Source organism: Manis javanica, chromosome 2 (assembly GCF_040802235.1).
Source record: "Manis javanica isolate MJ-LG chromosome 2, MJ_LKY, whole genome shotgun sequence".
Classification (NCBI taxonomy): Eukaryota; Metazoa; Chordata; class Mammalia; order Pholidota; family Manidae; genus Manis; species Manis javanica.
In genome coordinates, this window is record NC_133157.1 from 20,368,001 (window position 1) to 20,381,103 (window position 13,103).

The 13,103-nt window shown below is 35.4% G+C and overlaps 2 protein-coding genes across 7 annotated transcripts in view; one reads left to right on the top strand and one right to left on the bottom strand.

Annotated features, from left to right (window-relative positions):
* The window catches only part of LOC108389895 (uncharacterized), a 56,277-nt gene that overhangs the window by 4,304 nt on the left and 38,870 nt on the right, over nt 1–13,103 (top strand). For 4 of the 5 annotated variants that reach the window (XM_073226107.1, XM_073226114.1, XM_073226108.1 and 1 more), the window contains exon 3: nt 6,860–7,033. The exons of the other annotated variant lie outside the window; for it this stretch is intronic. The gene's annotated coding sequence lies outside the window, so the exon portion shown is untranslated. The remainder of the gene's footprint in view (nt 1–6,859; nt 7,034–13,103) is intronic. 5 annotated transcript variants of the gene reach the window in all.
* The window catches only part of HSDL2 (hydroxysteroid dehydrogenase like 2), a 55,537-nt gene continuing 51,491 nt past the window's right edge, over nt 9,058–13,103 (bottom strand). For both annotated transcript variants that reach the window (XM_073226100.1, XM_073226093.1), the window contains exon 11: nt 9,058–9,376. In XM_073226100.1, coding sequence (XP_073082201.1) covers nt 9,264–9,376 — 113 coding nt within the window. In that variant the 3' untranslated portion in view covers nt 9,058–9,263. The remainder of the gene's footprint in view (nt 9,377–13,103) is intronic.

The following is a 13,103-nucleotide window of genomic DNA, read 5'->3' on the forward strand; positions in this document are numbered from 1 at the left end:
TTTATATTTTTCATACACAATGTCTGGCATTCTACCAACAATTACCAAACATGCTAAGAAAAAAGCCTGGTTAACCAAAACAAAAGTCAAGAGGAAAAAAGATAATACAGCCATATGCACATGATCCAGATATTGTAGTTATTAGATATAGCCTTTAGAATAGCTATGAATATGTTCAAGAACATAAATAACAGAATGGAGAATTTCACTACAGAGCTAAAATCTTAAAGATCAAATAGAGCCAGTTGGAAAATGCAAATCAGAACCACAGTGAGATATCACTACACACTCACCAGAATTGTTATAGTAAAAAAGACAGACATCAACAGGTGTTAGTAAGGATGTAAAGAACTGGAACCCTCATTTACTGCTAGTGAGATTGTAAAATGGTACAGACACTTTGCAAGACAGAATTTCTTCAAAAAGTTAAACATAAAATTACCATATGACTCAGCAATTCTTCTAGGTATCTCCCCAAAAGAAGTGAAAACATATGTCCACACAAAATCTTGTAGGTGAATGTCCTTCACAGTATAATTTATAATAGTAAAAAAGTGGAAACAACCCAAATGTGCAGTAACTGATGAATGAACAGATAGCACGTAGTGTATCCATCCAGTGGAGTATTATTCAGTCACACAAAATAATGAAGTACTGCTGATACATGCTACAACATGGATGAACCTTGAAAACATTATGCCATGGGAAAGAAGCCAGTCATAAAAGACCATATATTTTATGGTTCTATTTATGTGAAATGTCCAGAGAGAATTAAAATTCTTACATTCTACAGGGATAGGGATGGCAAGGAAGTGACTGCCTTGTAGTCATTTGGTGGTTTCTCAGATAAACATATGGTCAATTGTATATACTTTTAAGTTTCACTACTTTTTGGAGTTTGATGTGAATAAAATACCTTTCATTAACCTTACAATAATGGCACCCTCAATTTTATATTTTTCATTTCTAAAGCTCTCTTAAGATCTTTTTAAAATCTGTATTTTTCAACAAATGATGCTGGAATGATCAGATATCCCTAATCAGAAAAATTTAATTTGATCCACACCTTACACCATGTACAAAAATTAAGTTGAAATGGATAATAGACCTAAATGCAAAATTTTAAACTATAAAACTTCCAAAAGAAGTTTTTGGTTAGACAAAAATTTCATAATTGTGACAACAAAAGCATGACCCATAAAAGGAAAAAAAATTGATAAATTGAACCAAAAATTAAAAATTTTTGTTATTCCTAAATCACTGATAAGAGAATGGAAATACAAGTCATTGAAAGGGAGAAAATATTTGCAAATATCTGATAATGATTTGTATCCTGACTATAAAAAAGAGCTTCCTAAGTTCAACAATAAGAAAACAAACAGCAAAATAAAACGTGGGTAAAAGATTTGAGCAGACACTTCACCAAGAAGATACACACATGGCACATAGCATATGAAAAGATGCTCAACATCATCAGGGATATGAGAATTAAAATATAATATGATACCACAATACACTTATAATGGCTAAAATTTAAAAGAGTAAGTGTATCAAGTGGAGAAAATGTGGAGAAATTTAATCCTGTACATTGCTAGTGGAATGTAAAGTGTACAATCACTTTGGAAAAAAGTTTGGCAATTTCTTAAATATATACCCACCATAGAATCCAGCCATTCCATACCCTTCCATACAAGACCATACAAGGACTCAATGTTCATAGCAGCTTTATTTATAATAGCCTAAAGCTGCAAAAACCTGAATGTCTGTCAGCAGGTAAATGCATAAACAAATTGTGGCATATCCATATAATGGAAAACTACCTAGCAATAATAAAAGGAATGAACTATTGATACATGTAACATGAATAAATCTCACAGTAATTGTCCAAATTGAAAGAAGCCGAACAAAAAAGAGCATATACTGTATGACCCCATTTATATAATTGTAGGAAAATGAAAACTAATCTTTAGTGATGAAAAACAGATCAGTAGTTGTTGGAAATGGGGTGGAGGATGGGCATAAATAACTACAGAGGAGTAGGAGGAAAATTTTGGATATATTAATGTTTAGGTAGTTGGTGATGGATATGTTCACAGTGCCATCAATAGTAAACATATGGGGGGTAAATTTAAAAGACTTTTTTATAGTCTTTAAAAAGTTAATCCACTGTTTAACAAAAATTAATACATTGTAGTTTATAACATGGAAATAAAATTTGATAAAAATAATACAAAGGATGCAAATGGGTAATAGAAAGTTGTGTGACATTCTTGCATTACATGGAAGGTAGAATGAAATGGAAAAAGGTTGGAGAAGAAAAAGATATATAAAACAGATGGGGAAAATGCAAGATAATAATTAACCTCCTTCCAAACATTAAGCACCAGTCAAGATGGGTTCACTGGTGAATTCTAACAAACATTTAAGGAGGGAATTTTACCAATTCTTTATAGTCTATTTAAGAGTATAGAAACAGAGAAAATACATCTAACTCATTCAATGAAGCCCATACCAAAACCATAGACATCACAAGAAAAGGAAAATATAGACCACTATCTTTTATGAACACATGCAAATATTCTCCACAAAATATTAGCAGATTGAATCCAGTGATGTATAAAAAGAATTACTTACCTCAAGTGTTCTTAGCCTATTCAGACTACCATAACAAAATACAGATCTTCCTTAACTTACACTGGTTATGTCCCAATAAACCCACTGTAAGTTGAAAATATCTTAAGTAGAAAAATGCATTTAATATACCTAATCTTCCAAACATCATAGCTTAGCCTAGCCTACCTAAAACACGCTCTGAACACTTACATTAGCCTACAGTTGGGCAAGTTATGTATCACAAAGCCTATTTTATAATAACATATTGAAAATATATAATTTATTGAATACTGTACTAAAGGTGAAAAATGGAATGGTTGTGTGGGTACAGAATGATTTTAAGTGTATCCATTGTTTATCCTTCTGATTGTGTGGCTTACTGGGGGCTACAACTTACTGCTTGCTGCCCAGCATCACAAGTGAGCATCATACCATATATCCATAGTCTGGAAAAAGATCAAAATTCAAAATTTGAACTGAGTTTCTACTAAATGAGTATCACTTTCACACCATCATAAAGCTGAAAAATCACAAGTTGAACCATCATAAGTTGGGGACCATCTGTACCAGAGACTGGGTAGCTAATAAACAACAGAAATTTATTGCACACTGTTCTGGAGTATAGGAAGTCTAAGACCAAGGCACTGGCAGATTCAGTGTATGGTAAGGGCGTGATTTCTGGTCAATAGATGGTGTCTTCTTGCTGTGTCTTCACATGGTGAAAGGGACCAGCTAGCTCCCTGAGGTCTCTTTTATAAGGGCATTACTCCCTATCATGAAGTCCCCACCCTCATGATCTGTTCACCTCTAAAAGGCTTTACCTCCTAATGTCATCATCTTGGATGTTAAGATTTGAAACTTGGAAGGACACTAACATTCAGACCATAAAAACAACCAAGTGGGATTTATCCCAGGTATGTAAGGCTGGTTCAGCATTCGGAAATCAATTGATATGATCTACCACATCAACAGGCTAAAGAAGAAAAATCACATGATCAATACATGCAGAAAAAGCATTTGACAAAACCCAACACCCACTCGTGATAAAATTTCACAATAAACCAGGAAGAGAGGGCAACTCTCCAACTTGATAAATAATATATACAAAAAACATATAGCTAACATAATACTTACTGGTGAGAAACTAGAATCTTTCACACTAGATCATGAGAAAAGCAAGGATGTCACCTCTCATTACTTTCAACATCACACTGGAAGTCCTAACAGAGTAACACAAGAAGAGAAAATAAAAAGCATACAGATTGGGAAGGAACAAATAAAACTCTCTGGTCACAGAAGACATAACTGTCTATGTAGAAAATCTAAAAAAATTGACCAAAAAGAAAAACCCTCTTGGAACTAATAAATGATTATAGCAAGGTTGTAGGGAACAAGGTTAATATATAATTCCATCACTGTCCTATATACCAGCAATAAAGAAGTGAAATTTGAAATTTAAAATACATCACCACTTACATTAGCAACCTTAAAAACTGAATACTTAGGTACAATTCTAACCAAACATGTACAACACCTATATAAGGAAACCTATAAAACTCTGATGAAAGTTATTGAAGAACTAAGTAAATGAAGAGGTATTTCATGTTCATAGATAGGAAGACTCAATATTGTCCCATATTGTTATATAGATTCAATACAATGCCAACCAAAATCCTAGAAAGTTATTTTGTGGATATTGACAAAGTAATTCTAAAGTTTATGTGGAAAGGCAAAAGACCCAGAATAGCCGACTCACTATTGAAGGAGAACAGAGTTGAAGGACTGATAGTACCTGACTTCAAGACTTAATATAAAGCTACAGTAATCAAGTAGTGTGGTATTGATAAAAGAAAAAACATCAGTGGAAGAGAATAGAGAGCTAGAAATAAAACCACATAAATATAGTCAACTGATCTTTGACAAAGAAGCTTTTTTATAACTTATTTAAAATTTTTATTTATTTGAGGTATGTGCAAAATGCACAAATCTTAATGTACAGCTTGGTGAATTTTGACTCATATATACACTCATGTAACAACTGCCCATATCCAGATATCAAACATGCTAATTTTTTTTCCCTTCACCTATTTCACTCATCCCTCACCCCCCTGCGCCTAAGCTGATCACCAGCCTGTTCTCTGGGTGACAAAGGATCTTTTTAGAACTTTTTCAACAAACAGTGCTGGAACAACTAGATATACATGTGCAAAAAAAAAAATCTTTACACCTCTCACAAAAACAACTCAAAATGGATCACAGGTCTGAATGTAAAACACAAAACTATAAAACTTCTGGAAAATAACATAAGAGAAAACCTAGAAGAACTTGGGTATGGCAATGACTTCTTAGATATAACACCAAAGGCATGATCCATGAAAGAAATGATTGATAAGCTGGCCTTCATTAAAATAAACTTATCTGTGAAAGACAATGTCACGAGAATGAAGAAAGTCACAGACTGGAAAAATAAAATACTTGGAAAAGATACCTGATAAAGGACTATTATCCAAAATGTATAAATAACTCTTAAAATGCAACAATAAGAGAACCTGATTTAAAAATGGGCTAAGACCTAACAGACAAAGATTCAAAGTGAACCTCACCGAAGACTTAGAAGCAAGCATATGAAAAGATGTTCATCCTATGTCATTTGGAAATTGTAAATTAAAATAATGTGATAACCACTACACACATATTAAAATGGCCAAAATCCACAGAACCAACAATACCAAATACTAGCCAGGATGTAGGGCAACAGGAACACTCATTCATTGCTGGTGGGAATGCAAAATGGTACAACCACTTTGGAAGACAGTTTGGTAATTTCTTAACAAAACTAAACATACTCTTACTACACAATCCATTTATTTTTCTTTGCACAATTTGCCACCCTAGAAACTCAAAAATCTTTTTCCTTTGTCTTGATACTGCTCTGTAAGTCTGGGGAAATCCCAGGGCGAAATACCTTTAAAAACCAAAATCAGTCAAAGGGAGAAATAAAGTTTAAAATCCATTTATTGCTCACAAACTGCAGTCTGGGGCCCTCCCCCTCACCTTCAGGTACCAATAAGCCCTCTGTTACCCAGGTAATTGCCCATTGATATGGAGATGAACTCTCCACCCCAGAGGAATGATGCAAATGCACTAAAGCTATACTTCTCTCCACCCTTGAGCACCTGTTGATATGCATATGTACTAAAGCCAGGGGAAATATTCTGGAAACAACAATTTTACCCACAGCTCTAAAAATGTATATAGGTATTCAGAGGTGGAAAGAAGTACAGCTTTAGTGCATTTGCATCATTCCTCAGGAGTGGAGAGAAGTTCATCTCCGTATCAGTGGGTAATTACCTGGGCAACTGAGGGCTTATCTGTACCTGACAGGGAGGGCCGGTTTTGCTTCTGCTGGAGCAGGAAAGAGAGGGCCTGGGACTGCAGTTTGTGAGCAATAAATAGATTTTAAACTTTATTTCTCCCTTTGACTGATTTCAGTTTTTAGAGGTATTTTGCCAGGAATTTCCTTTCCCTGGACTTATAGTTAAGATGTTATATAAGCTCAAGTTCTGACCACCCCTCATCTGAATGCTGCTATGTATATGTACAAGGCACATATTAATAAAAGTTCTTTTCAATTTTCTTATTAATCTTTCTTTTGTTAGTCTAGTTTACAGGGCCCCAGCTGAGAACTTAAAATAGATAAAGGAAAAAGACATTTTTCCTTCCGCTTGAGGATTATTTAAGAGCACTATATAAAAGGATTTGTTGAAATACAGTATTACTAGCAACAAACCATCCTAAAAATGTCTAAAGAACTTTACTCAATTACTAAAAAACCCAAAGGCATAATTTCCCTCCACACTTTTCCATTGGCTTCTGGGCAGCACACAAAATGGCCACTCAAAACTTCTGGTAAGATCTACAATTTGACTGCATTTAATGGAGAAGATTCAAGACAAGGGAACATGTGAATCCATTGAGGCAGCTGGGGGATGTGGCAAGAGAGGCGGCTGCGGGAATGTAGGTGTGCCCACCTTTATTTCTGATGGAATAAGGCAGATAGTTAATAAAGGGGCTGCAGATGACCTCATCTAACTCCATTTATCAATTACTTAACGTGAAAACCAGGGTCTTATGGAAAGATTGTTTTCCTATATCCTAAAGGCCTTTAGTTAGCAAGTTCATGTTTTAGTGACTAGAAACTGGCATTACTGCCTCACAACATTTTCTCCTTTTTCTTTTCCCAAAGCTTTGAGACCGTTTGGAGAATGCAAAGAAAAAGTCTTTAGAAAACTTGTGTAGAAAAGGAGCCTTCTGGCAACATCTGACGGAAATCCTCACATGGCTAGAAATCACTGGGACATGCCAAAGGAAGTGAGATTGCCTCCCCAAAGTCAATCCATCCGGGCTCATGGATGGGGAGGTGAGGTCTTCAAGTTCTTTTCAAGGCCAATGTACTGAAAGGTTTTTGTTGGATAGGGCCTGTTAATTTGGACTTGGACTGGTCCTTTCCCATCTGTGGTCTTCTGTTTCCTCATTTGTAAAATGAAGATTGAAAGTTTTTAACATGATTCTGTGAAATGTCAGAATTAGCTAAGTTGCTAAGTAGCACAGTAATATTATAGAGTGGAAGATGAGAAATAAAATACATTGAGCAAGTATTTTTTTTTAAGTTAAGCTTTTTTCAAGAACGACAAACCATTGTATTAATTTGTCTGGACTACCAAGCAAAATGCCAGACTGGGTAGTTAAACCAAGAGAAATTTCTTTCAGTTCTGGAGACTAGAAGTCTAAGATCAAGGTGTGGATAGCTTTGCTTTCCTCTGAGGCCTGTCTTCTGGGCTTGCATGCAAGATGACCGCTTTCTTGCTGGTCCTCACATGGTCACTCCTTTGGGTGTGCATCCTTGGTCTCTCTTTTGTGTCCAAATTTCCTCTATGTCTAAGGACACACCAGTCAGACTGGATTAGGGCCTACCCTAAAAGCCAACTTTAATTACCTTTTTAAAGGCCTGATCTCCAAACATAGCACATTCTGAGGTACTGGGGGTTAACTTCAACATATGAACTTGAGAGGCATGCTGTTCAGCCCCATAACCATTTATTCTTATGTTCTCATTTCAAAACACTGTGACCAAGTGCATACTTCTGGAGAGAAATTATTCTATTTGGGGACATTTTTACATACTTTAAAATAGGATATATACTGCAATTAGTTGAATTACTTGACTGGCATCTGAAAATTAATAATTGCAATATTGTGATTTATGAGAAATAACGTATTTGGTCATTCAAATGACCAAATACGTTATTTCTCATATATATTTGCTCTTTTGTCTACAATTTCTGGCTCACAGCTCCCAAAAACCTTGCAATTTTTTAAATGTTAAGAATGATAGTTGTCTTTTGTTATGTAAATGAGGTGACTTTTGGAAAGCAACCAAGGGTGGGGACTGGTTGCCAGGAAGACCAACCCTGTGATTAGAGGGTTGTAACTTTCAGGCCCACCCCTGAAGAGAGGCGGGAGGTTGAACTAGCCAATGACCAAAGACTTAGTCAATCATGACTATGTAATAATGAAGGCTTCTTACAAAAACTCCACAAAATCAGAGTTTCCACGCTCGGGGAACCAGGATGTTTCTGAGCTAGGCTCCATGAGGACAGAAGCTCCTTTGTTCAGGACCTGGCCCTAGGTATATCTTCATCTGGATGCTGATTCATATCTTTTATCATGTCCTTTAATAAACTGGTAAATGTGTGGGTTTCCCTGAGTTCTATAAATCACTCTAGCAAATGATGATCAAACCTAAGGAGGAGGTTGTTGGAACCTCTAATCTGTAGCCAGATGGTCAGAGGCATATCAAACAGCCTGGGGCTTGAGACTGGCATCTGAAAAGGGAGGTGAGGGGGCCATCTTGTAGGATTGAACCCTTAACCCATGGAATCTAATGTTTTCTCTGGGTAGATAATGTCAGGATTTAGTTGAATTCTTGGACACCTTGCTAGTGTCCACAAATTAACTTGGTGGTGTCCGTGTTGGACTCCCCCCAAAGTTGAAATTGGGTCCAGTAACCTTAATAGAATAATATTTTCTTATAGATAACTTATACCTAGAAAGCTGGTTAACAAAATGAACTGTTTTTGTTTAGTCTTCACAAATAGAATTTACTAAGGAGTTTGTGATTTCTATGAAAGTGCATTACAGAAGATCTTTAAAACAATTATATAAAAATCTAAAATATCATTAAGATTTCATTAGTGTACAGCCCAACATTGAACATTTTAAAACAGATTAGTTCCACTTTAACATGGGAAGAAGCTTTGAAAAGAGTGAGTTTTACTGCTTGACCCTGATTGGTTGCTCATAATACTTTTCCTAAAAGATGGTGAATGAGATACAGAGCTCACAGGGCAAAACTCAAATTGTAAAAAACAGAATGTCTTACAATTCCACTTAGTGAAGTTTATATTTGATTGGCTAGCTGTTTTAATTACAATTTCAAATCTTACAGATAGAGAAATGCCATTTTTTTCCAGATCAAACATGCATGAGTATCTTTATAATTGATAGTGGAGAAGACAAACAGATTTTAACTATTGAGCCCTTTTACTTTTTGAGCTTAGTGGTAGATATGTATATTTTTGTCTTTTCCTTCACAGTTTGGCGTTCATCTGATTCATTAGCTTCTCCAATTTGATTGCTAGGGCCATGTTTCCTTTAATCTTCAATTTTCCTAACATGAATGCCATTGTTGGTTTTAGTTTCCCTAAAATGAGAAAATGAGAAAGGGGAAAGCATCCATTAGTGCCCTTAGGGATATAATGCTTCAAGAACATGCATTATAAAAAGAAGCTCCAGTTCTATAAACCTCTGAAGCACAGAAATTTCTATTACAGCATTTTTTTTATCAGTATCTTGGGAATCCAAATTCCTAGTCTTAGATGTTAACATTGTCTCATAAGAAATAATGTAAAAGCAATAATCAGCAAGAGGTTATATCAAAAAACTGAAGATGCAACATTTATATGCTAGTTACAGTATAATGAAGGGTACATGGCCCTCAGATGAATTGTGGTAAGCAAACACTATCTATTTTAGTACAGTATAGTTCATTAAACCTTTAACATTTCAAGTTTATATTTAAACAAATCAAATGGTATAAATGCACATAATATTCTTAAGAAATGGTCATTAAGTACAGTGTATGTGTGGACACAAAAGTACACATCAGCATTATTTTAACCACAAAAATGCTAGGATATAAAACAAACCTAAAAACAATTGTAGGTAGCTAAATAGAAACTCTAAGGAGGCAGGAAACTGCTTTTATTTGCTATTCTTATTCCAGTGCCAGTATAGGGTCTGGCATATGTGGAATTAAGAGAAAACTGAGGCTCATGGAGAATTTTGACTTGCCCAAGGTCACATAGCTTGTATATGACAGTGCTGCCAAGTGTGTCTGATTCTCATTTATAGTTCTCTGAGCTATATTATGCCAGCTTATATATAGGTCATATCTCTGGAAGGCACAGTATGTGTCTGGTGCATTAGTAAACCTCCAGTGGGCCACACACAGGCTCTTTGTAGGGAAAAAAATGCATGGGTTAATGTATTGTGTATATACACACTGAGATAATAAACACCTTAAATTATTCTATGTAGGGGTTGCAGCAAAGCATTATGGACTAGTTATGGATAGAAAGGATCAAATCCAGCTCTTTTATTTTAATAAATAAATTGAGCTCTGCATTATTTCATGGAAATGTGATGTTAAAATTTACAAGCACTTGTTTAAGGGATAATTCTGACTTACATAGAAGACACTGGAAGATCTTTGTCCTTTGAAGGGACAGGAACAGATCCTCTAAAAACTTACAAACACTGACATTTGGGTGCCCTGTGGCTGAAAAACTGGCTCTCTGCTCTATCACACTAGAGTGAAACCTACTAGTCCACAAGCCCAATTTGCATCCAATAAGCTTTATATAGCCTTACCTATAAAGATGAGGGGACATAGAATGGAGACAGAAAAACAAAAACAGAAAATTTGGAGAAAATAGAGAATGCAGGTAGAGAAGAAAACTAAAATTAAATGAACAAATAAAAATTCCGTAATTCATGTCCTTACTGATAAGAGAAGATATAACACTGTATCAAGAACAGGATGCTGGAGGAGAAAGGACGAAGAGGAGAGGCACAGCAAAGAGGGAGAAAAAGAGAGATTAAAAGGGGTAGGGAATGAGAGGAAGGGGAGAAGTAGTAGAACGGAAATGGAACGGGATACAGTGAGGAAGAAGAAGCAGGCAGTAAGAGAAGAAATAATGAGAAAACAAGAGCAAGCTCTTAGAAATTGAAAAAGTGATAGGCAATATTAAAATACAGTAATAAAGCAATACTTGCAGATCTTCTGGTCACAGCAGTTTCTCTCCTGCAGTGGCCTGCTCCCACTATTGCAAAATTCTATCCATGCCCTCTTTGCAGCCCACAATAATCTTTCCAAATAAAGCTTCTCCTTACTATATTAAAAAAAGAGTAATGGAAAGGGTGATTATCTCCTAAAAAAGTAAAAAGATGTGCAACAGGAGAAAAAAGATGATTAAATCAGAGACCTCTTGTTTTCTCTAGAAAGTGAGACCTAACAACTATCAAAGGAATAATATAAGATACATTCCCAAGGTGTCTATCAGATACCCAGGAAAATGAAAAAAAAAAGGATGACACCACCTTGCATCACTGTGAAATTTCAGAGCACTACAGAGAAAGAGATCATTCTGATTCCAAAGCTTTCAGAAAGGGGGAGGCGTGAGTACAAAAGATTAAGACTAAGAATAGTATCATATTCTCATCAGAACTCTCTACCCAAATAATCAGTGTGTTGGTAGAATGCAAGTAGTTTTAGATATTCACAGAAATTACCTCTTATGTACCCATTTCTCATGAAGCTGCTGGAGAAAGTGTGCCACCAAAATGAGGATGTAAACCAAGAAAGAACATGGAATATAGGAAATAGGAGATTGAGTGCAGTAAAGAGTTAAAAATTTCTAGGGTTACAGCTGTGTAGCAAGCTTAGTAACTACCTATTTGGACTATAATAAAATGACAAAGAGCTCCATGAAAAAAACAGACTGACAGGTAATCTGATACATTTGGCAGAGTAGAAATTGTATCAAGAGGTTATGGGAGGAGTATAGGAAGATTTGCTCAGTTTCTTTATACCTATTCTAATGAGGAAAAAAAAACAGTTCTCTAGGAGAGGAAACATAATAGTAGTATAGTATATGTGACTCAGCAGCAAACTACACCAGAATCATAATTATTAAAACACAGAAATTGATCTATGCAAACATAGTAAAATAACTATATTGGGAGGATGGGAAAGCAGGAGGGAAGCAGAATCAATACGCTATAAGAGAACTTAAATCTCACCTATCAGTTTTCAGATTAGTGAATCTAAAGAAGACATTATGAATATAAATATAAATTGAGAAATGCGGTAACACTGAAACATGTGGAGTTAAATACTGAAATACCAAAAAGACCTGAAGGAGACTATCTCTAGAGAGCAGAAGGGGGAAAGGCCAAAGAACACTTTTTAAAAACATATGCTTTTAAAAAGTGAGGTGAAATTCATATGACATAAAACTAACTGTTGTAAAGTGAACAATTCAGTAGCATGTAAGTACAGTCACCATGTTGTGCAACCACCACTATCTAGTCCTAAAGCATATCTAGTCCCACTGTTCCTAGTAGACTGGGCTCTAAGCCAGCTGAGTGGAGTCATTTTGGATTTTGTTTTCGTGTTTCTTTTGCTTCTCCTGACTTGGATAGGTCTCAGTTGCCAATACCTGATCTTCATTCTGAGCTAATCTTTTCTCAGACTGAGAAACATGTGTTGATTAGGTTTCTTGAAACATTGACTTGGAATATAAAACCACCTGTCATTCCAGAAAAAATACATTTCCTGTCATCAATGAATTACCATAAGAGGAAGCTCTGTACATTATACATTAGCAGTTCTGCCTTTCTCTGAACTCTGGCAACCACCAATCAGCTTTCTGCCTCTATAGATTTACCTATTTTAGTTTTCCATATAAATAAATGGATTCATATAGTATGTGATCTTTTGTGTCTTGCTTCTTTCACTTAACATGTTTTGAAGGTTCATTTATGTTGTACTATAAATCAGTCTTGTATTTCTTTTTATGGCTGAACAATATTTAATTATGTATATACATGATACACACACACACATAAACACCATAATTTGTCCATTCATCTGTTGATGGACTTTTGGGTTTCCACCTTTTGGCTACTGTGAATAATGCTGCCATGAACATGTGTATACATATTATCTGTTTGAGTATCTGTTTTCAGTTCTTTTAAGTACATATCTGGGAGTGGAAGTGCTGGGTCAAATGTTTAAATTTACCCATGTATTTACAGGTTTAACTAAACCCATAAATATATGTGGTCAACTGATCTTTAACAAGGTT